The sequence below is a fragment of the Ursus arctos genome, unplaced genomic scaffold (assembly GCF_023065955.2).
Source record: "Ursus arctos isolate Adak ecotype North America unplaced genomic scaffold, UrsArc2.0 scaffold_5, whole genome shotgun sequence".
Taxonomy (NCBI): Eukaryota; Metazoa; Chordata; class Mammalia; order Carnivora; family Ursidae; genus Ursus; species Ursus arctos.
In genome coordinates, this window is record NW_026623067.1 from 32,651,702 (window position 1) to 32,670,691 (window position 18,990).

An 18,990-nucleotide genomic window follows, 5' to 3' on the forward strand; every position below is an offset into this window, starting at 1 on the left:
GCCTACAGATCAGGCCCCCGACCCAAGAAAACCTCAGCCCCACTGGTTCCTCAAACCAGACGTCTTAGGGTCCCGGACCAGTGTTGCGCCCCCTGCCCCGCAATCGACCTCCTCCGGTCAGCCGACGATGTCTCAGCCCATTTTGCTGTCCCGCCGGCCTGGCTCCGCGCAGTCCTGGCGGAACAACTGGACACCGACCATACTTAGCTTGCCAGCTCCTGTAGCGCCAGGCAGCCCACTACCATGGCAACGGTGCCGCTGACCTCGCGCTCGGGGCCTACTGCGCAAGACCGGAACATCGGGCGCACTCGGCCCGACCCGGAAGAGAAAATGAGAAATGGTGAAAACAAGTTCCCGGTGGGTGCTAAGTGAAAGCTTTCTTGGGGTTGGGGTGGGGAATATTTGGATTGAGACCAACTCACAAGGTTGGTTTTGAGTAGAGGTGGGGTAGGATCCACATTTTACTGCACCGAGAGTCTGCATGTCTTCTAGGGAGGGGCAACAGAGGCGGAAGCTTGCCCGACCTGCTTCTTAGATGCCTCCAGGCCAAAGAACTTCTGCCGCTGGTGCTGGGTCCTAAAAGGATGGCTGGAGTCATTAAATAGAGACATCTTGTAAAACAAGTCTTCCAAGGAAGTCTTGTGTAATTATAGTCGTCTAAGTTACCTAGTTATATTAATATTCCATAGACCTGAGTTGGACCTCAGCTGTCGACATTCATCCTTAAATGGGGTTGAAACGGTTCTTAAATCAAGAATGTTTCTTGAACACCTGCTATATACTTTTAATTCTTTTTTCCGAACTCGTAATACTCCTTTTTAAAAACACCCTCTTTGGGAAACAAAAGCGTTCGGTAGACATACCAACATGTCCTGACATACAAGGGCACAGCAAGGGGGGGGGAGCCATTAACTAATTGCTCAAGAACTACAATGGGGTTCTGCTGACCTGACAGCCTCCATAAACTATGAGTTTCTTTAGCATTTCACTGCATATGAACCAACCTGTATGTCTTCATCCTTAGCTACATACTGGAGAGATTTAGGATCCGTACAGCAGGAAGACAAAACAATGAGAATATTCAGCTTTTAACTTACAGAATCTCATTTGTGAATGCATCGCAGAACCTATCAAGAGTTAGGCTTGGCTAACTTGATCCCAAAGCCAGTTATAAAAGCAAAAGACAGAATCAGGGTTTCAAGAAAAGGAGGTAGCAAGAAAGTGGGGGAAATTAACTCTTCCAGTTTCCATGAAACTATGGGCAACTTTGTGCAATGGTCCCATTTCACCTTGGGCTGAAGAATCACCCAGAAGGCTATAAAGCCCTCAGAGTCCTCCAAACCATTAAAGCCCTGAGGCCAGGAATCAAAGGCAATGGAAGGAGGGAACTCAAGGAAATGTCAGAATCCCCTCGGACTACATCAACACCTCTGAGCTCCCTGGTGGGCGACATCTCAGGCCCATTGCACCTTACTTGCTGGTGTAGAAAACCTGAAATGAGTTATCCAGGTTAGATATATAACCCCACCCCTCGTCTGCAAAATCTCTTCCCGACGTCCGAGTCATATTTGTAGGCTTTCTTGACAACCAACCACCCTTCTAAATGCTTTGCGATTTCATCTCCATGTACCCCATCTTAGCCAAATCCATTGACTTTTGACATTTTGACACCAATCCTCAAATGAGAGCAGACCCACGTTAATATAAGATTCTGTAATAACATACAAATAGTCAACAAACCTTAAGACAATCTCTATACCATTCCTTTTTGTCCCCGTAATTTCCAACCCTGGAAACCCCAGCGTAATGCACATACAGGCTATTTGATGGCCTTATGGAAGAGGTTCAGGGAATTTTACTTGGTGTGGGCCATAGTATTTCAATGCTGCACTTATTATAAAAAATGGAGGTTCCCTCACTCTGCCCCACGTACCAGATTTGATAAGCCCTTGAACCAACCAAAAAGGATTTTAAATCTATATTATTTTTGGCTCTGTTTTAAAGACTAAGAAGCAAAACACGCTTTTGCTTCCGCCAGGACCGCCGACCCAGTTCATGAAACAAACTGGAGGGAAAACTAGTAAAGGCCTCTCCTCCCCTCAGCCCCATAAATTTAATCACTCGCTCCATAGACCTGACTGAGATTTAAGCGACGCTCCCACGTGATCTGTTCTAACTCGTCATAGGGACACGTGGTTCTAGATACTTCGTCCCCTCCCCCTCAGGGGTGGATTGTTGACAACGCCGCCGGCAGTCACGTGATCTTACGTCATCCCACCTCCTTTCCCTGAAATCTCTGGCCCCGGATGCGTCTCTCTGTCCCCACCCGGTCGAGTTTAAACTACTGAAAGGGGGAGACACAGGATGGCGTTTCGCTTTCGGGGTCTCTTAATCCACAATCTCCAGACTGAGAACAGAGAACATTACCTTATCGATTAGATCAGGAAGCCAAAATGGATAGAACCCTGCTCAGAAGCTCCCACAACGAGCTCTCAAACGCCCCGTGCCCTTCTCCCGCACCCCTCACTCTGTGGTACTGGCGGAGGGCGGAGGGATCTGGAGGCGGCGGAGGGAGACGTCATTGCAGGGTTGTTTGTGCAGCCTCGGCGGCGGCGGTGACCCACAGTGATTCGGCCGCCGCGCCGGGGGTGGGGGGGCTGCGCGGGACTCTTTTCTTTCAGACTGACCGCGGGGCAGCTGGGGAGCATGTCGACTCCGGCCCGGAGGAGGCTCATGCGGGATTTCAAGCGGTAAGGGCCCTCACCTTCGCCTTGATGACGGCTCCTCCCCATAGCTGTGGGGCTGCAGGGCGGGGATCCGGGACACCTTCCTCTCAGAACGCTAAGAGGGCCGACTATGGGCCCAGCGGTACCGACGGAAGCCCAGTCTTAGCCCCCGTTCGCACTCCCTCATCCTTGATTGCTCACTCTTCCGACGTAAGAAATTTCGATACCCCCTCCCCCAAAAGTAAAAAGATGGCCATGGTCTGTCCTAGGATTTTCCGCTGCCCATTTGGGTCAGCTGCCCGACGTTTGGCCCTAGAGCTCAAGCCTCATCCCTCCAACCCTGCGCCCTGTCGTGCCCGGTCCCTGTCCCCCAAAAGCAAACCCTTGCAGAATCTTTTTCTCTGCTTGCTGCACCAGTTTTGCTGGATGGTCCTGCGGTCTTCGCTGAGGGGCAGGGTTGAGGCGAAAAGCGCCCCCCCCCCTTTCTCATTCTTTCTGCAGCGAGGGTGGGGTCTGCAGCGCGAGGTCCGGAGGTGGTTAACCCATCTTCCGAAACCTGACTCTCCCTCGCCCGCCCGAAAGGACCTTGAGAACTGGCTTAGAGACCTGGGATTCGGGCTGGCAGCCCGGGCTGCCAGTGCCTTTTGGAACTCAGCTCTGTGGCCTGGTGTCTAAAGCCCTATCTATAGCCTCCGAAGTCTGGAAAAATTCCTTCCTTGAGACTGGCGCTAACCTGATACTCCCTCGGCCCCTTTTTGTAAAATAGGGTTTTGTTAGGAGGTGTTCGGGTTAGTGAGGAGGAAGTGACTTTTTCAGTTGTTTACCTATGATTGAATACTTGGAGGTACCGGGGGTGGGGGGGAGATGAGAAAACTTAGCATTACGATCCACTGCACATTTTTAAGTGTTTTTTTTCCCCCCTGGGGACATCTGCGCTGATAGAGACAAAATATCTAGTATAAAAACTTAGGTTACCTGCTCGGGAAGTAACCTTTCAACTTCGCCATTATAAAGCCATAGGTGAGGCATTTGGAAGCCATTGTTTTGGGCTTTGGGCGGTTTATTATTGAATATATTCGTAATGTAGCCGTTTACCTTTGGTGGGCGAGACGAAGCATAATTCTTTAAAGGCTTCTGGTCATCGTGGCTTAATGTGTTTGAGGTTGAATGAAAAGAACTATTTTTATGTAGCCTAATTTCAAAATATCCTATGATAGTCACTACATATAGATATCTTTGTATAAAATGTGTCGTTTATTTTTCTTTTGAAATGGTAGTCTTCACAAGGAGATGCTCTGTTTGGTGCAAAAGTTGTCTGCTAAAGGTTAAAATCAAATTTCACGTTAGCTCCGATGAGTGAAAGCCAAATAATAAAACTTCCAGTTTGCGTCCATTGTTACTCTGGTTTCTTACTGCCCATCTCTGTTAAATTCTGAGTTGAACACATGGCACCTTTGGTGGTTTTCCAAAGGTCTTCAGGTTATGAGAATTTGATTATGACAATGTTGGAAGGTAGCTTTGTATCGAGTCTCCTGATAGGAGAGGTAGATTGAGCTGTAGCGCAGATCTTTAAAGGGACTGATGAAAAAAACATAACTGAGGCTTGATTATTTTAAAAGCTACTGCTAATTGAAGCAAATAGGATAAAACTCTCCTGCCTAAAACTAGTTTGCTAATTAAATCCAATATAAGTGTTTTTAGTCATTTAGTGTTTGCCTTGAGGGTCCTTTGGGGGGGTGGCCATGTTGCACAGGTGGCTGTCCTTTGGACTCACACAGACCGTCTTTGCATGTTTGCAGCAGCAAAAAAGATGGTCTGTGAAAATATTTTTTGCATTTCAGGCTTTTAATTTTTGTCGTTGATGGCAGTCTGTACGCATCACTTCTTGAAGATACATCTTAACCTTCATATTCAGAGTGATGACTCCAAAGCTCTTTGGAATTTTAGACAATTTGGAGAGGTATTTAATAAGTATATACGTGGTTGATTTTTTTTCTTAAGTTGTATGGTTTATTCCACCTCAGCACAAGAACAAGGAAACGATTTAGTTTGTGTGAAAGTAGGTAGAATAGCCCATAAGGGTTCTCTTTGGCCTTTGTAGTGACCTTAATGTTCAACTTTGAAAATTACTGCTCTGGATTTCTAGATTGCAAGAGGACCCACCTGTGGGTGTCAGTGGCGCACCGTCTGAAAACAACATTATGCAGTGGAATGCAGTTATATTTGGGTGAGTATAACAAATGATAGGTATAGTGATACTTTAAGAAAAGTGAATGTATTCACTGGGCAAAGAGGCTGAAGTGGAATTGGGGGCTCGTACAGAAACTGCAAAATAAATTTTGAAAAAATTCTGCGAAGTGTTTTTGTTGTTAACTAAAATTGATTTGTGTTGGTGTTACTGCCTATGATTTTGTAATCACTTTGGGTTTTACCTGATTAAAAATTTCATTTGAAACTAAAGAAAAGGTAAATTATTTTGTACAAAATAAAATGTACTAAGCAAATGTTTATGCTTGCATTCTTTTGGAACTGTAAAAAAACTAAGAATAAAAAATAGTCAGCTTCCAGTGTGGCAAGAATTAACGAAAAATGTTAAACACATTATATATATTGCGTATATATCGTGTGTGTGTATATATATATATATATATATATATATATGTATTTTTTTTTTTTTTTTAAGAGAGATGGGTTGGGGGTGGAAGCAGAGGGGCAGAGAGAGAGAGAATCTCAAGCAGGCTCCACAGTCAGTGTCAAGCCCAACATGGAGTACAGTCTCACAACCCAAAGATCATGACCTGAGCCCAAATCAAGAGTTGGCTCCTTAACAAACTGAGCCACCTAGGTGCCCCACATATATGCTGCTTGATTTAAAATTTCCTTAAGCCTTTTCTTCTGTTTTTCTGGACTTGATCTTTTTTTCCCCACACTTTTTAAAACTAGGATTTTGCAGTAAAACTTTTAAGGAGCACCTTCATAAACAGAATTCTGAGTTGCCATTGAATTAGTTATGAGTCTGTGTTAAATACTAGTGAAAAAATTAGTGTAGTTTATTCTAAAGAGATTATATTAAATTCAGGCTAACATGCTTTGAGATCTTGAATGTGCCTTGCAAGAAATAATTAAACTTGATGGTGCTGCTTAGGAAAGATGAAATTGGGATATGGAGACAGGGAAAAGATTTGAGCAAAAGAAAGTGGTTTTCTTGGTTACATCAATTCTGTCCAGATGTTTTGAACAAGAGCTGTTGCTCTGTTGGGAAGCAGGACACTTTGGTTTGGTGTTACAATTATCTTTGAAGGCTATTTCCATCTTATTGATGTAAATTGAAAATATGTTTTTTTTTTCTCTTAATATACATTTACAAAATGACTGGTTGGTATTTATGAACTGAATTGTTGGTATACTAAAATTATGAGCTTTTGCGGGGGGTTGGTTTTTTTCTAAAACCCCCCTAAAATGAAAACTTAGAAAACAGTTACTTTATGCCTACATCTAGAAAATAGTTACTTTATGCCTACATCTATAAAAATCTAGGGCTAAGATGATACTAAACAATATCTTTAAAACTCCACAAATCATTAAAATAAGCCCCTCATTCTCTGTTTGAGTTTATCCTTTCCACTCTTAAAAATCAGGAAAATGGGCACCTGGATGGCTCAGTTGGTTGGGCAGCCGATTCTTGATCTCGTTCAGCTCTTGGATCTCACGGTCTTAGTGTTGGGCCCCATGTTGGGCTCTGCACTGCACCTGGAGCCTACTTAAAAAAAAAAAAAAAAATGAGGAAAAGGCAGAATGAAACATTTTTTAATCAGAAATCTTCTTGTTTTCAGACCAGAAGGGACACCCTTTGAAGATGGTAAGTCATTCTCAATTATGTTTTCTGTAGTATTAGGCCATTGCTTTTAAATAGGAAATTGTAACACACCAACATATCTAACTTAAAACTATTTTCTATTGTTATTAGGTCAAATTAAAACTAAATAATGCTACTGAGAATTTATAGTTCACAAAGGACTTTCTTTCCACATCAGCTTGACCACCTCCATTGCCAGTTCTTTGTGTTACTTTGGTATTTGGTTGTAGAACTGTAGGCCTAGATGGTAGGATAAAGGAGGGTAATCATGCTTTTTTAACATTGTTATCTACGTTGGTAAGTTGTTGAGTTGAAATTGTTCTTAAACATACATAGGTGGGGCATCTGGTTGGCTCAGTCTGTAGAGCATGTGACTCTCGATCTCAGGGTTGTAAGGCCAAGGCCCACATTGGGTGCAGAGATTACTTAAAAGTAAAAAAATTTAAAAATCTCAAAAAAAACCCAAAAAGCCACATAATGTAGCTGCCTGTAGCTGCACAAACAGCTAACTCCTGGTACCTATAAGTAGTTGGCATCTGTGTAATCTTTTGCCTCTTAAATTTAGTTTTTTCACCAAGAGCCAGGAAAATGGAAAACTGGTTCTGATACATGTTTATAATTGAGCTTTTCTTATTGATTTTAGCAAGGTTCTTAGATTTTCTCTAATTATAGCATAGATTTTTAAGAATTATTGAACAGGTTTTTAATTATCAAAATGGCTCCAGAATTAACCCATGGTAGATATTTACACAAAGATACTGATTGTACTGTTTTTAAGGAAATAATTTGAATGCCTAATAGGGGAAAAAATGGTTAAGTAAATTTATTTTTTTTTTAAGATTTTATTTATTTATTTGACAGAGAGAGACAGCCAGCAAAAGAGGGAACACAAGCAGGGGGAGTGGGAGAGGAAGAAGCAGGCTCCCAGCGGAGGAGCCCGATGTGGGGCTCGATCCCAGAACACCGGGATCACGCCCTGAGCTGAAGGCAGACGCTTAACGACTGAGCCACCCAGGCGCCCCCCCTTTTTTTTTTAAGTAAATTTATGATTTATCTAGATTGTGGAATATCATGTACTTGTTAAGTAGATCTGGACATAAGTCTCAAGAGACAAAGTTTCAGAATGATACATGTTGTATTACATTTTTACCAAATACATGTATGCAGGTGTGTGTATTAAAGGGTTATGTTTCCCACTGTTCAGAGTGGTTACCGCTAAGGTGGGGGAAAGGAATGGAAGAGAAGTACTTAAGGACTTCAGCTTTTTGCACTATACCAGGGGTTCTTGGGTGGTCCATGAGCCCCCTCTTCAAATCCCTAAGACTGTTCCATGGATTCTTTGTAATGAAAACTGTCTTGGGATGCCTGGGTGGTTCAGTTGGTTAAGCATCTGCTTTCGGCTTAGGTTATGATCCCAGGGTCCTGGGATCAAGTCCCACAAGGGGCTTCTTGCTCAGTGGGGAGCCTGCTTCTCCCTCTGCCTTCTGCTCTCCCTGCTTGAATGCATGCGCACGCGCTCTCTCTCTCTGACAAATAAATAAGATCTTTAAAAAAATAAAAAATAAAACTGTCTTTATACCAATACTAAGACATTTGCCCTTTTTACTCTATCAGCATTTGCACTGGTGGTACAAAAACATTAGTGGCTGAAACTGGACCTAGGCAGTTTAGTATCCTGGCACAAATCAACACAGTGGCTCTAAACTGTACTATAGTCATTGTACTCTTTACATTTTATTTATTTATGTATACATTTAGAAATTAAATTTTTTTAAGATTTTTTTTTTAAAGCAATCTCTACGTCCAATGTGTGGGGCTCAAACCCACAACCCTGGGGTCAAGAGCCTAACACTCCACCAACTGAGCCAGCCAGGTGCCCCTTTTCTTAGCATTTTAAAAGCTGCCAATTTCACTTAAAAATTTTTTGTCTTGATGGCAAAAAAAAAAAGGTCTTGATGAAAAAGTAGATATTATTGTTATAATTACTGAATTCTGACCCTTAAGTATACATTTTTAAAATACTCTATGTGATTAAGTGGAAAGTATGCATAAAACACTTCTCGTGATGATTTTCTGGAGGAAAAGCACTTCTGCAGTTGTTTGAGTTGCAACTTAAACTTTTTTTCATGAAACATTTTTACTTGAATGAATGAGAGATAAACTGTGATAGTTTAGCTTTGACTGTTTGACAGACATACTCAAAAGTGACATAAGTGAGCTGTTAGATCAAGGAAAGTAACTGACAGTATTGTTGCTACTGATAAAATAATGGTTTCCCAGTACTTTAAGACTTCTCTGATAACATCAGTAGGTGGTATTACCTAATTGTGATTTGTTTTTGGTTAGTATATAATGAAATGTGACAACATTTACAAGAATTATCATTCGTTGAACCAATGTTTTCTGAACGACCAGTGTATAATATGGAAAATTAGGGATGGATAAAACATTTATGAAGCGTATAACTGATTTTAGTGTAACCGATGCAAATAGTATGTATGATTTCAGATTCTCCATTGCAACTAACCCTTAAAAACCTACCACTTCCTTAGTGTAGTAATCAAAAAAGAATATCTACAGTTATCTGAAAAAACTGTGAAAATATTCTTTTTTCACTTACATATTTTTGTGGGACTTTGTTTTCTTCCTGTACCTCATCCCAGAACAGCATATTGCAGCGGATCAAATGCAGAAGCAGCTGAGAGAATCTAGCTGTCTTCTGTTAAGCCAGTCATTAAAGAGATTTGCAAAAACGTAAAACAGTGCTAAGCTTCTCACTAACTTTTAGGGAAATATATTACTTTTCATCAGATGTTACTTAAGTTAACATGTAGTGAGTTTACAGTAATTAATGAATTTTTTAAAATTTTCTGGGTTGGGGCACCTGGCTGGCTCACTCGGTAGAGCGTGTGACTCTTGATCTCAGGGTCATGAGTTAGAGCCTCACATTGAGCATAGAAGTTACTTTAAAAAAAAAAATTCATGAGTTAAATACTCTCTAAGAAATACCGACAGTTAAATTCAGTGGTGTGGCGGGGGCAGTTTGTACTGATTCATGAGAACAGATTGTTAAAAATTGGGGGGAATTTTTGCAAGCTAGTTATTAAAGAGCCAATATTTAAAAATGAAATTATTTTTCATTTTTGGTGGAAATCTATAAAACGGTATGTTGTCACCTCTTTCCCAGCTTCACATTCAGTTGACTTCCGTTTGGAAACTTGGCCGTGATTGGGAATAAGAGTATAAAGGGGCCCATAAAGTGGGCAGAAAAAAACTTTAAAATTACTGTTCATATTTGTGTAGGCTGAAATTTTTACAGTGTACATTTTTTTTAATTAAAGCAAATTAAAATGCACACTTTCAAAATACATAATTAAATATAAGACTATCTTCACTATTTAACTATACATTTCATAACACCTCTGTGTATTTAGAATATGAAATAGATACCATGTTTGATTTTGCTTGTATCTTTGGCTTCCCTAATCCCAAATTTCCAACCAGCAAAAAAATGTAAAAAGGTAGAGGTTGTATACCAAACATAAGATAAAATATCAATAAATAGAAGAAAGGATTGCATTGATGAAATCAGGGAAGAACCTTCTAGAGACATCTGGAATGGTTTAAACTTTTATTGACTTCATTAGGAGTAAGTCTCCATTTACTGAGTATGTCTAAGTGTTTGTAGTTAGAATACCTCTCCAACCTTCAGGTGGATTTCCTCAAAATAAAAGAACTGTGGATAGTTAATAAACAGAATAGAAGTCTAGAAAGACGTACAAAACCAGTAATAATGGTTATTTCTGCAAAATAGATTTGGAATTAGAGTTGAGAGTTTTACTTTGTACACTGTGAACAGATTGACTTTGCTAGAAATGCATAATTTTTTTAAAAGCCTGTGTCTGTACTGACCATAAAATACTGCTCTACAAGAGTGTACCACTTTGGTCTATAACCAGCAGTAGGCAGTTACACTAACGCTTACTGGTTCTTGGCGTATTTAAGTGAAAGGATTTGTATGGGGACAGAAGAGACCTTTCAGATTAATGTCGATACCTCCAATCTAAGTCCTTTGTCATGTGGTAGTTAGCCCCTCTCAAAATCCTTTGGCATAACCCCTCCTAAGCTATAATAAACTAGCTGTAGTTCCCCAAATGTGCATTTTAAATTTCAGTAGCTGGGGCCAAATTGCCTTCCAAAAGTATGGCAGTTTAACATTCCTACCAGTAGCACATGAAAGTGTGTGTTCCCAAGTGCTTGCCAGTGCTGCGTGTTACCAGTCTAACGCGAAACAAAGTATATTTAATGTGTTTTATGTGCTAAGCCAAAATTGACGTTACTTTTTTGTGTGGTTGTGCAAAAACCAGTATGTGTTGGGAATTCATTGATGAAGAGGTTAAAAAGTAATGCTTGTCTTTACCATAAATATTTTGGTTTGTTTTCTATCTAGGTACTTTTAAACTAGTAATAGAATTTTCTGAAGAGTATCCAAATAAGCCACCAACTGTTAGGTTTTTATCCAAAATGTTTCATCCAAATGGTAAGTAACATTTTATTAAACTTCATAAATGGTGGGGGGATAAGAGTTCTTTCGTTCCTTTTGGGCCTTGCCCCATAATTCTCACTGCTACAGGCCACTTCTGGATGTTGCTTCCGTGTCAGTATTAGCTACGTTTTTTTGTAGCCTGGAATCTTAAGAAGGTTCCAAATGTCAGGTAAAGTTGTTTTGTCTTAATACATTTGATTTTAAAATAATACCTATTTATATGTAGAAACATGAAGGATACCAAAAAGAATTTGTTGCTTAAAAGTTAATTTTTAAAAAATACAAATAGGGTTCCTGGGTGGCTCAGTCGGTTGAGTGTCTGCCTTTGGCTCAGGTCATGATCCCGCAGTCCTGGGATCCAGTCCTGCATCGGGCTCCCCACTCAGTGGGGAGTGTACTTCTCCCTTTACCCTTCCCCCCCTGCTCGTGATCTCTCTCTCTAATAAATAAGTAAAATCTTTAAAAGTAATAAGAATAAATAAATAAAAATACAAATAAATGCTTGTACAAAATTGAGATCATATTGTATGTAGTTAAGTAATTTTTTTATATATACTATGAACATCTTATTAAATATTTTTTGCATCATTCTTAATCGCTGCATAATGTCCTATGAAGTTACCATAATTAATCTGTGTCCAGTTGTTGGTGATTTTCAGGGTTTTTTTAAGATTTTATTTTAAGAGAGAGTGCAAGTGCGGGGGTGGGGTGGGGGGTGCAATGGGAGAGAGAAAGAGAATCTTAAGCAGGCTCCACGTTCTAGGCGGAGCCTGCCACAGAGTTCCATCTCATGACCCTGAGATCAAGAACTGAGCCAAAATCAAAATTCGATTGCTTAACCAACTGAGCCACCCAGGCGCCCCAAGTTGTTTGTAATTTTAAACAGCACTTTGAACATTCTTGAAAATCTTCCCAAATACCCATGAATATTATTATAGAATAAGTTTTTAGAAGTGAGATTACTGGGTCAAAGGTTTGTATGTTTTCAAGGCTTTTTTAAGTATAGTTTTCCATTTTTTCTCTCGTTCCTATTTTCATTTGGAGAAAATTATTTATTTATTTATTTATTTATTTATTTAAACATTTTATTTATTTATGTGACACACAGAGCACAAGCAGGGGCAGTGGCAGGCAGAGGGAGAAGCAGGCTCTCCAAGGAGCAGGGAGCCCGATGTGGGTCTCAGTCCCAGGACCCCTTCATGACCTGAGTCGAAGGCAGATGCTTAATCAACTGAGCCACCCAGGTGCCCCTGGAGAAATTTATTTTATTCCTATTTTCCATAAATGATTTCTGAGTGACTCTTTGTAATTAAATTTGCTCTTCTAGGACTTCCTGTTTACTCTTAATATGTATATATTCCTGGATTATAAATTATGAAAGACTTATTTTCCAAAATATTTAAGCTTTCCTTTTCGTAACCTTTGCTTATTTAAACATGGTCTTCCCAATCAGTTAACTTACTTTCAGAAGGAGTCACTTAATATTTATTCTACTTTAGTTTAATCTGATTTAAACTTGTTATTGAATTGACCCCCAGTGTAGTAAGAAGGCTCTGTAAATGAAGGTGGGAAAGACTGTACAGTGTGCGGGGGTTCTGTGTATGTAGGTGTAGTATTTTCATCCTTGGGGAAACAGTGTTTTAGACCGTTTCTCATTTTTTCATATTAATAACAGTGGTTTCCCTTTTTTCTTTTATCAGTACATTTTTATTTCTGGTCTAGTTTTTAAACATCTTTACTTGAAATATAATTCACATATTATGCTGTTCATTCGTTTAAATTATACAGTTCAGGGGTTTTTAGTACACTGAGTTGTGCAACCATCACCATATCAATTTTAGAACATTTTTATCTCTCCCCAAAAAATACCATGACAGTTGGCATCACTCCCCTTCTCCCAGCAACCTAGTAGGCTATAAATGAAATCCTATAATACATGTGGTCTTTTGTGACTGACTTCTTTCAGCTAGCATAGGGTTCATCCATGTTATAACTGTATTCCTTTTCCTTTTATTGCTGAGTGAGATTTCATTGTATGGATATATATACTGTGTTTTGTTCATCCATTTGTCAGTTGATGGGTGCTTGATTTCTTTTTTTTTTTTTTTTTTTTTAAGATTTTATTTATTTATTTGACAGAGAGAGAGACAGCCAGCGAGAGAGGGAACACAAGCAGGGGGAGTGGGAGAGGAAGAACCAGGCTCCCAGCGGAGGAGCCCGATATGGGGCTCGATCCCAGCTCTGGGATCACGCCCTGAGCCAAGGGCAGACGCTTAACTAGTGAGCCACCCAGGTGCCCCGGGTGCTTGATTTCTAGTTTACTTTTGGATTACTTCTTGGGAATAGTTACTGGTTCAGAACTTAAAAAATCATTTTGTACTTTAATGGGTTTTGCAGAGGTGATGATTGTTCTTTAGACTTGCCAAGTTTGATGTTCCTGTGGGATAGATAGTAAGCCGTTCACCAGGCTGCTTTAAAGCAGAGAGTTAAATCTAGTCTAAAGCTAGTAAGTGTAAGTAGCAAGCCCATGGATGGTCATTGAGGCCATGAGAGTGAATAACATTACCCAGAGTTGCCAGAAGGAAGAGGATGGAGGATAGAGAGAGCCCTGAGAAATGACAGTATTTAAGTATAATTTGCCTCCTCTCCCCCAAAAAGCCTTGCTTATTCCTGTCTTTATGTAGGGTGATGGGGCTTGCTCCATGAAGCTTTCCAAAGTTTGACAGTATCTATAACATTTAAGTGCGTTTATCCTTTGTCAACACAGCTGTTCTACTTCTGGAAAATTGTCATGTAGACATAGATTCTCACAAGTGGGTAAAAATCTATGTTCATTGTATTTTCAAGTAATCAGTTCAAGAGGAAGAAAAAAACCTCCCAAATGTTAAAGACTTAAAAGATATTAATCACTAGATATTTATTTTATGTTTTATTTATGAAAGGAATGCATGTTCATTGCAAAAACAAATCATAAAATACAAGAATCCTGTTATTTACAGAGAGCCATTACTTATATTTTGGCATTTAGTCTTACAAATGTTTTTTTAACTACACATACTTCAAATGAAAATAGTTACACTTCAAATGAATATATTTAAATATTTTGTAAAAAATGACATTATCCTCTAAAAATCAAAAACTTATTAAGGTGTTCTACATTGTGGGTCTCTTCCTATATCAATTAACAGAGGATAGATGTGTATCGTTTCTCTTGGCCGCACTGGTATTGGTTATATGAATGTACTGTTATTTAGCCAGTCACCTCTTTATGGGCCACAAGGTAGTTTCTAATTTTACATGCTTATAAACAGTATTATAGTGAACTTCCTATAAATAAAACTTCAGGTGTCCACATTTATTTCTTTAGGAATAATTTCTGGGGGAGTAATTATGATGTCAAAAAATAAGTATTTTTGAGGGCGCCTGGATGGCTCAGTTGTTAGGCGTCTGCCTTCGGCTCAGGTCACCATCCCAGGGTCCTGGGATTGAGCCCTGCATCCGGCTCCCTGCTCAGCAGGAAGCCTGCTTCTCCCTCTCCCACTCCCCCTGCTTGTGTTCCCTTTCTCACTGTGTCTGTCAAATAAATAAAATCTTAAAAAAAAAAAAAAAAGTATTTTTTTAAGAGCTTTATTTAAGGAGTTTAGAAATAGAGGATTTAAACAGTTGGGCTATAAGGTGGGTGTTGAAAAAATTTAACTCTGACAAAGCTTCCTGATGAAGAGGTGCAAAATAAGAGACCTTAGTTTTGACACTGGTTTTCCTGTGAGACAAGAGGGCTTTTGGTAATTGATGTTCAGAACTTCTGACTAGGCCAAGCATTCTGTTTGTGGTAAAGATTTCTCTTTTAACCGTTAAAATATGATAAAATTAATAGGTAACCAATTTTAGTGTTGTCTTTGCAGTGTATGCTGATGGTAGCATATGTTTAGATATCCTTCAGAATCGATGGAGTCCAACATATGATGTATCTTCTATCTTAACATCAATTCAGGTAAGTGTGTTAAGTTAGGTTGCATCATGATTTTTTAAGGTTCTGTGGGATATAGTCAGCTCTTTTAGGAGCAGTAACAGGTAACCAATGGCATAGCCTGGATGATAACATGCCATGATTTTCAGACAACTGGTCTGCTTTTTTGTTAGTGACCACATTGGATCAAACCCACAGTCCTGATCTTGTGTAAATAAAGTGTTTCACAGGTCAAGTATTATTTATGCCCATGAAGCATAGCCAGAGGATGTGGAAAAGGAAAATGCTTCTTGGAAATAGAGAAAGATGATTGTTAGAAAAACCGTAGGTACCTCAGGAAACTGCCAAGTGCAGAGAACCATTAAGTATGTGACCCTATCCAAGAAATCCTATTTAAAAAAAAGATCATGTAACCATTTGCCAAAACACTCTGGCAGATTATTTCAGAGTTGACCTTGAATGACAGTTTTGGAGAGAGGTGGAGTGAGGGATGTTTTAGTTCATGTGGATGTGAGAGGAGCAGAAGTAAAATTTTGCTTTGTGACCTTTTTTTAAAGCTTCTCCTATCACATTTCTGCTTTAATTCAGGTCATTTTATAGACATTGTTTTCAACTTCCCTATTTCATTCCCTTGCTGCTAGTTGTATATGTTTTCTTGATAAAAGGAAACAAGATTCACTATCCAACTTACTGTCAGACATTTGCAAAGTAACCACAAAAGCAGAGTTTAACTTTGGAAAATGTTAGCTGCTAAGCTATTTCTAGGTATTGTATATTAACCAAATCAAGCTGTTTATTTCCTGGCTAATGTTTCAGTATGTTGAAGAATATCTTTCCCAGTTTCTTTGAAATTAGAGGTGTTAAGACATGAATGGCGTAGAGGTCTGCCATTTCTTTACTGAGTAATTTGCTCTTTTGTACAAACTCAGTGCTCCATATCTGACCCATGTTAATGCAAAGAGTAATTCTCTACAAATCCTTTTTCTTTTCTCTTTCCTTCCAGTCTCTGCTGGATGAACCGAATCCAAACAGTCCAGCCAATAGCCAGGCAGCACAGCTTTATCAGGAAAACAAACGAGAATATGAGAAAAGAGTTTCGGCCATTGTTGAACAAAGCTGGAATGATTCATAATAGACAACTGGTCTGTTAATTTTTTTCATCATTGTTGTGTATAATTTACCTCTCAGTAGAAAGGCTAACAAATTTTAAGTGCCACAGGTTTTAAGGATTCTGCAGAAAAAAAAAAAGTCCTTCAGTTTAGAACCTACAAAAGCTTGTGTATCTTGATTAATGTACTTTTTATTGCATGGTGTGAACTAAGTTATTGCTTACATAAATTTGTAATATATCCTGTTTGTATTTTTTTCCAAGTGTATAATGTTGGTGTGGAGTTTTCATGACAGAATAATACACATTTTGTAAATCTGTACTTTTTTCAAATATTGAATGCCTTATTTTTGAATTCTTTAGATTTTTAAATTGGAGAAAAGCACTTAAAGTTTTTTATATATGAATATTACATGTAAAGCTGTTAAAATACATAACTTCAGTGCAAGAGACTTTGTCACTTATTTCCTTATCTGTGTAGGAGGGGTTAATAAGTCTCTAGCTCTCCATCAATTGATAGCTTCATTTCCAATTTCAAAAGAACAGATTTATATTTTATCAAGAAATTCTTCAAATTTGATTCTAACCACCAATTATAATTTCAGAATTTATTTTAAGTGTTTAAAACTATATCCGTTTCACTCGAGCAATTATAGACATAACTGGTTTGATTCTGTCCAACTCTGTATTTAGGCCACTTGTTACTGTTTCTTCATGCACTACTTTCTGTTAAACTGTACCTTTTGCAATTTCACAGTTTGTACCTCTACCATGAGGAATTGGCACCTCTACTGGGAGCAGAGAGCTAATGCAACTTATTTGCTGCTTGATAGCACTTTGAAAGATTTTTGATAATGAAGAAAGTAAAACCGTAAACATTTACCAAAATCCATGCCCCACTATTAACACTGAGTAAGAATTTGTTGCATTGGTTTAACAAGGCAGGTATTTGGAAGGAATCTTGGTGTAACTTAAAATATTGAAAACTGCCTTTTAATGCAATTGCATATCTGTTTATTCTGGAAAAATGTTTTAATACCAGGGCCTGCTGAGTTGCTTTCTCTTGTGGAGATTTTTTTTTTTTAATCTCCTAAGTTGTATAAAAGTTGTACTGCATCTTAGTTTACTGGATAAATTTAAAACACAGTATTGTAGAAAGCTAATACAAAGCTATCCTATGCCTTCAAATAGTACAGAAAATGGAAAATATACAAGTAAATTCTGTTGAACCACCTGTGTAGTCTTTCTAGTAGTTAAAACAGCTATTTGAGTAACCCCAGTAGTTTCTTGTTCTATTCTTACTAGCTTAGTAAGCTAACAGTTTCTCTATTGGAAGACTAGGATCGCAGTGTCTACAGCTTCTATTTTTTAAGCCAAGTTTAATATTGGAACAATAAGTGCTGATGTTTCCCTTTAAAAGTTATTACTTGGCAAAATTTTCGGTAAGTGTATGATCTTAGGAAGCTTTTCATACAAATAAGAGTCCACTCACTGGAATTAATGGCCAAAAAGATGCTTACGGATACTTTTTGGTCATAGTAAATAAGATGCTTTTCATATTCAGCTCTTGAGACAAAGTGTAGCTTCTGTAGACATTTACTCCAATGACATTTACTCCAGTGAGTAACTCTTAAATATACACTAGGTATGAGAGTCTCCCCTCTTATTTCATTAAATGCTATTTGGTTCCTGCTTCAAAATCTTTTTTTATCCTAATCGGTTTTCCTTTCCCTATTTAAAAGTGAAATATCTCAAGTATTGATAATTATAAGGGGGTCACATCTCACTTTGTAGGGAGTCTCTGAGCTCTAAGTCCTAAATTCAGTACATGCATAAAACTCATACCTCATCCATATTCCCATTGGAGAAAATTCTTAGGAATATTCCTCTCCCAATTACTCCTGTTTTTTTCTTCAGTCTTGGAACAGATTCCTATTTCTTTGGTTGAGTACTAGATGTAAACCTTCAATTTACAAGGTTATTAGCATACAAAAGATGTTTACTTTTAAACTAGGTAAATTTTATTAATGTGTGGTATAGCAGGAGGCTAGAACTAAGTCATTTATTTTGGTATGAAGTTGGATTCATGCTAAAGTTTAAATACATTTGTGATGCACTTCCTCTGTAACAGTATTTCTGACATAGAATGCTCCATGTGCATGGCACTATGTGAAGCACTTTGACACATAGGACACATTTCTGACTCACAGTAATCCCGTGAGGGTAGGTACCATTATATTACAGATGAGGAATCTCCAGGTACACAGAGATTAAGTAAGTGATTTGTTGAAGTTCAGTGAGCTGGCAGGTGATAGAGCTGGGATTTGTACCTGGGCAATCTGGTCTTTTAGCCAAGAAGTAGACTATCCCTCAAGAGATATTAAGGTATTGAGTTCAGTTTTAGAAAATCTGTTTAAATACATCCCTCTCATTTTTAAAAATACTTGAGTTGATTTAGACTTGTGTACAGGCTGGTATCCAGTGAAGAAGTTTTCTTAACCACCATTTTCTACGTCTTTTTTTTTTTTTTTTTTTTTTTTTGATATAGGAACACCTTCTGGTTTCTGATATAAAGGACTATGACCTATGACTTACTTATAGACCAAATTTCTTTCCCCTTCATGGAAATATTCTTAAGTCAGTACCCCCCACACCCCCCAATAAAAGTTCCGTGAATAACTTCTGAAACTGATCTAAAAATTCTTACTCCTGTAGGTAGGTGGAAGGTAGTGGAAAAGAAATCTATTAAAGGTGCCTTATTTAGTAACTGTATTTTGTGCGCAGTAA

General features: G+C 38.7%; 2 protein-coding genes across 5 annotated transcripts in view; one reads left to right on the plus strand and one right to left on the minus strand.

The window, feature by feature from the left end:
* The window catches only part of CDKL3 (cyclin dependent kinase like 3), a 111,817-nt gene extending 111,471 nt beyond the window's left edge, over positions 1-346 (minus strand). For 2 of the 4 annotated variants that reach the window (XM_057307012.1, XM_048220937.2), the window contains exon 1: positions 109-344. The gene's annotated coding sequence lies outside the window, so the exon portion shown is untranslated. Of the gene's footprint in view, positions 1-78 lie in introns of all 4 variants that reach the window. The other 2 variants (XM_057307011.1, XM_048220938.2) reach the window with 2 other exon arrangements.
* UBE2B (ubiquitin conjugating enzyme E2 B) lies at positions 301-18,891 on the plus strand. The gene is made up of 6 exons (XM_026507995.4): positions 301-2,750; positions 4,873-4,953; positions 6,560-6,585; positions 11,033-11,122; positions 15,031-15,119; positions 16,099-18,891. Exons 1-6 carry the CDS (start codon positions 2,707-2,709, stop codon positions 16,225-16,227), a joined length of 459 nt encoding a protein of 152 aa, XP_026363780.1. The 5' UTR covers positions 301-2,706; the 3' UTR covers positions 16,228-18,891.
* Positions 18,892-18,990: the final 99 nt, after the last annotated feature.

What these genes read in the sequence shown, in the direction of transcription:
- UBE2B (XM_026507995.4), top strand. Translation starts at nt 2,707, where the DNA reads ATGTCGACTCCGGCCCGGAGGAGGCTCATGCGGGATTTCAAGCG. An exon ending in AGGGACACCCTTTGAAGATG is followed by an intron (nt 6,586 to 11,032) that starts GTAAGTCATTCT and finishes TTTTCTATCTAG; the next exon opens with GTACTTTTAAACTAGTAATA. An exon ending in CTATCTTAACATCAATTCAG is followed by an intron (nt 15,120 to 16,098) that starts GTAAGTGTGTTA and finishes CTTTCCTTCCAG; the next exon opens with TCTCTGCTGGATGAACCGAA.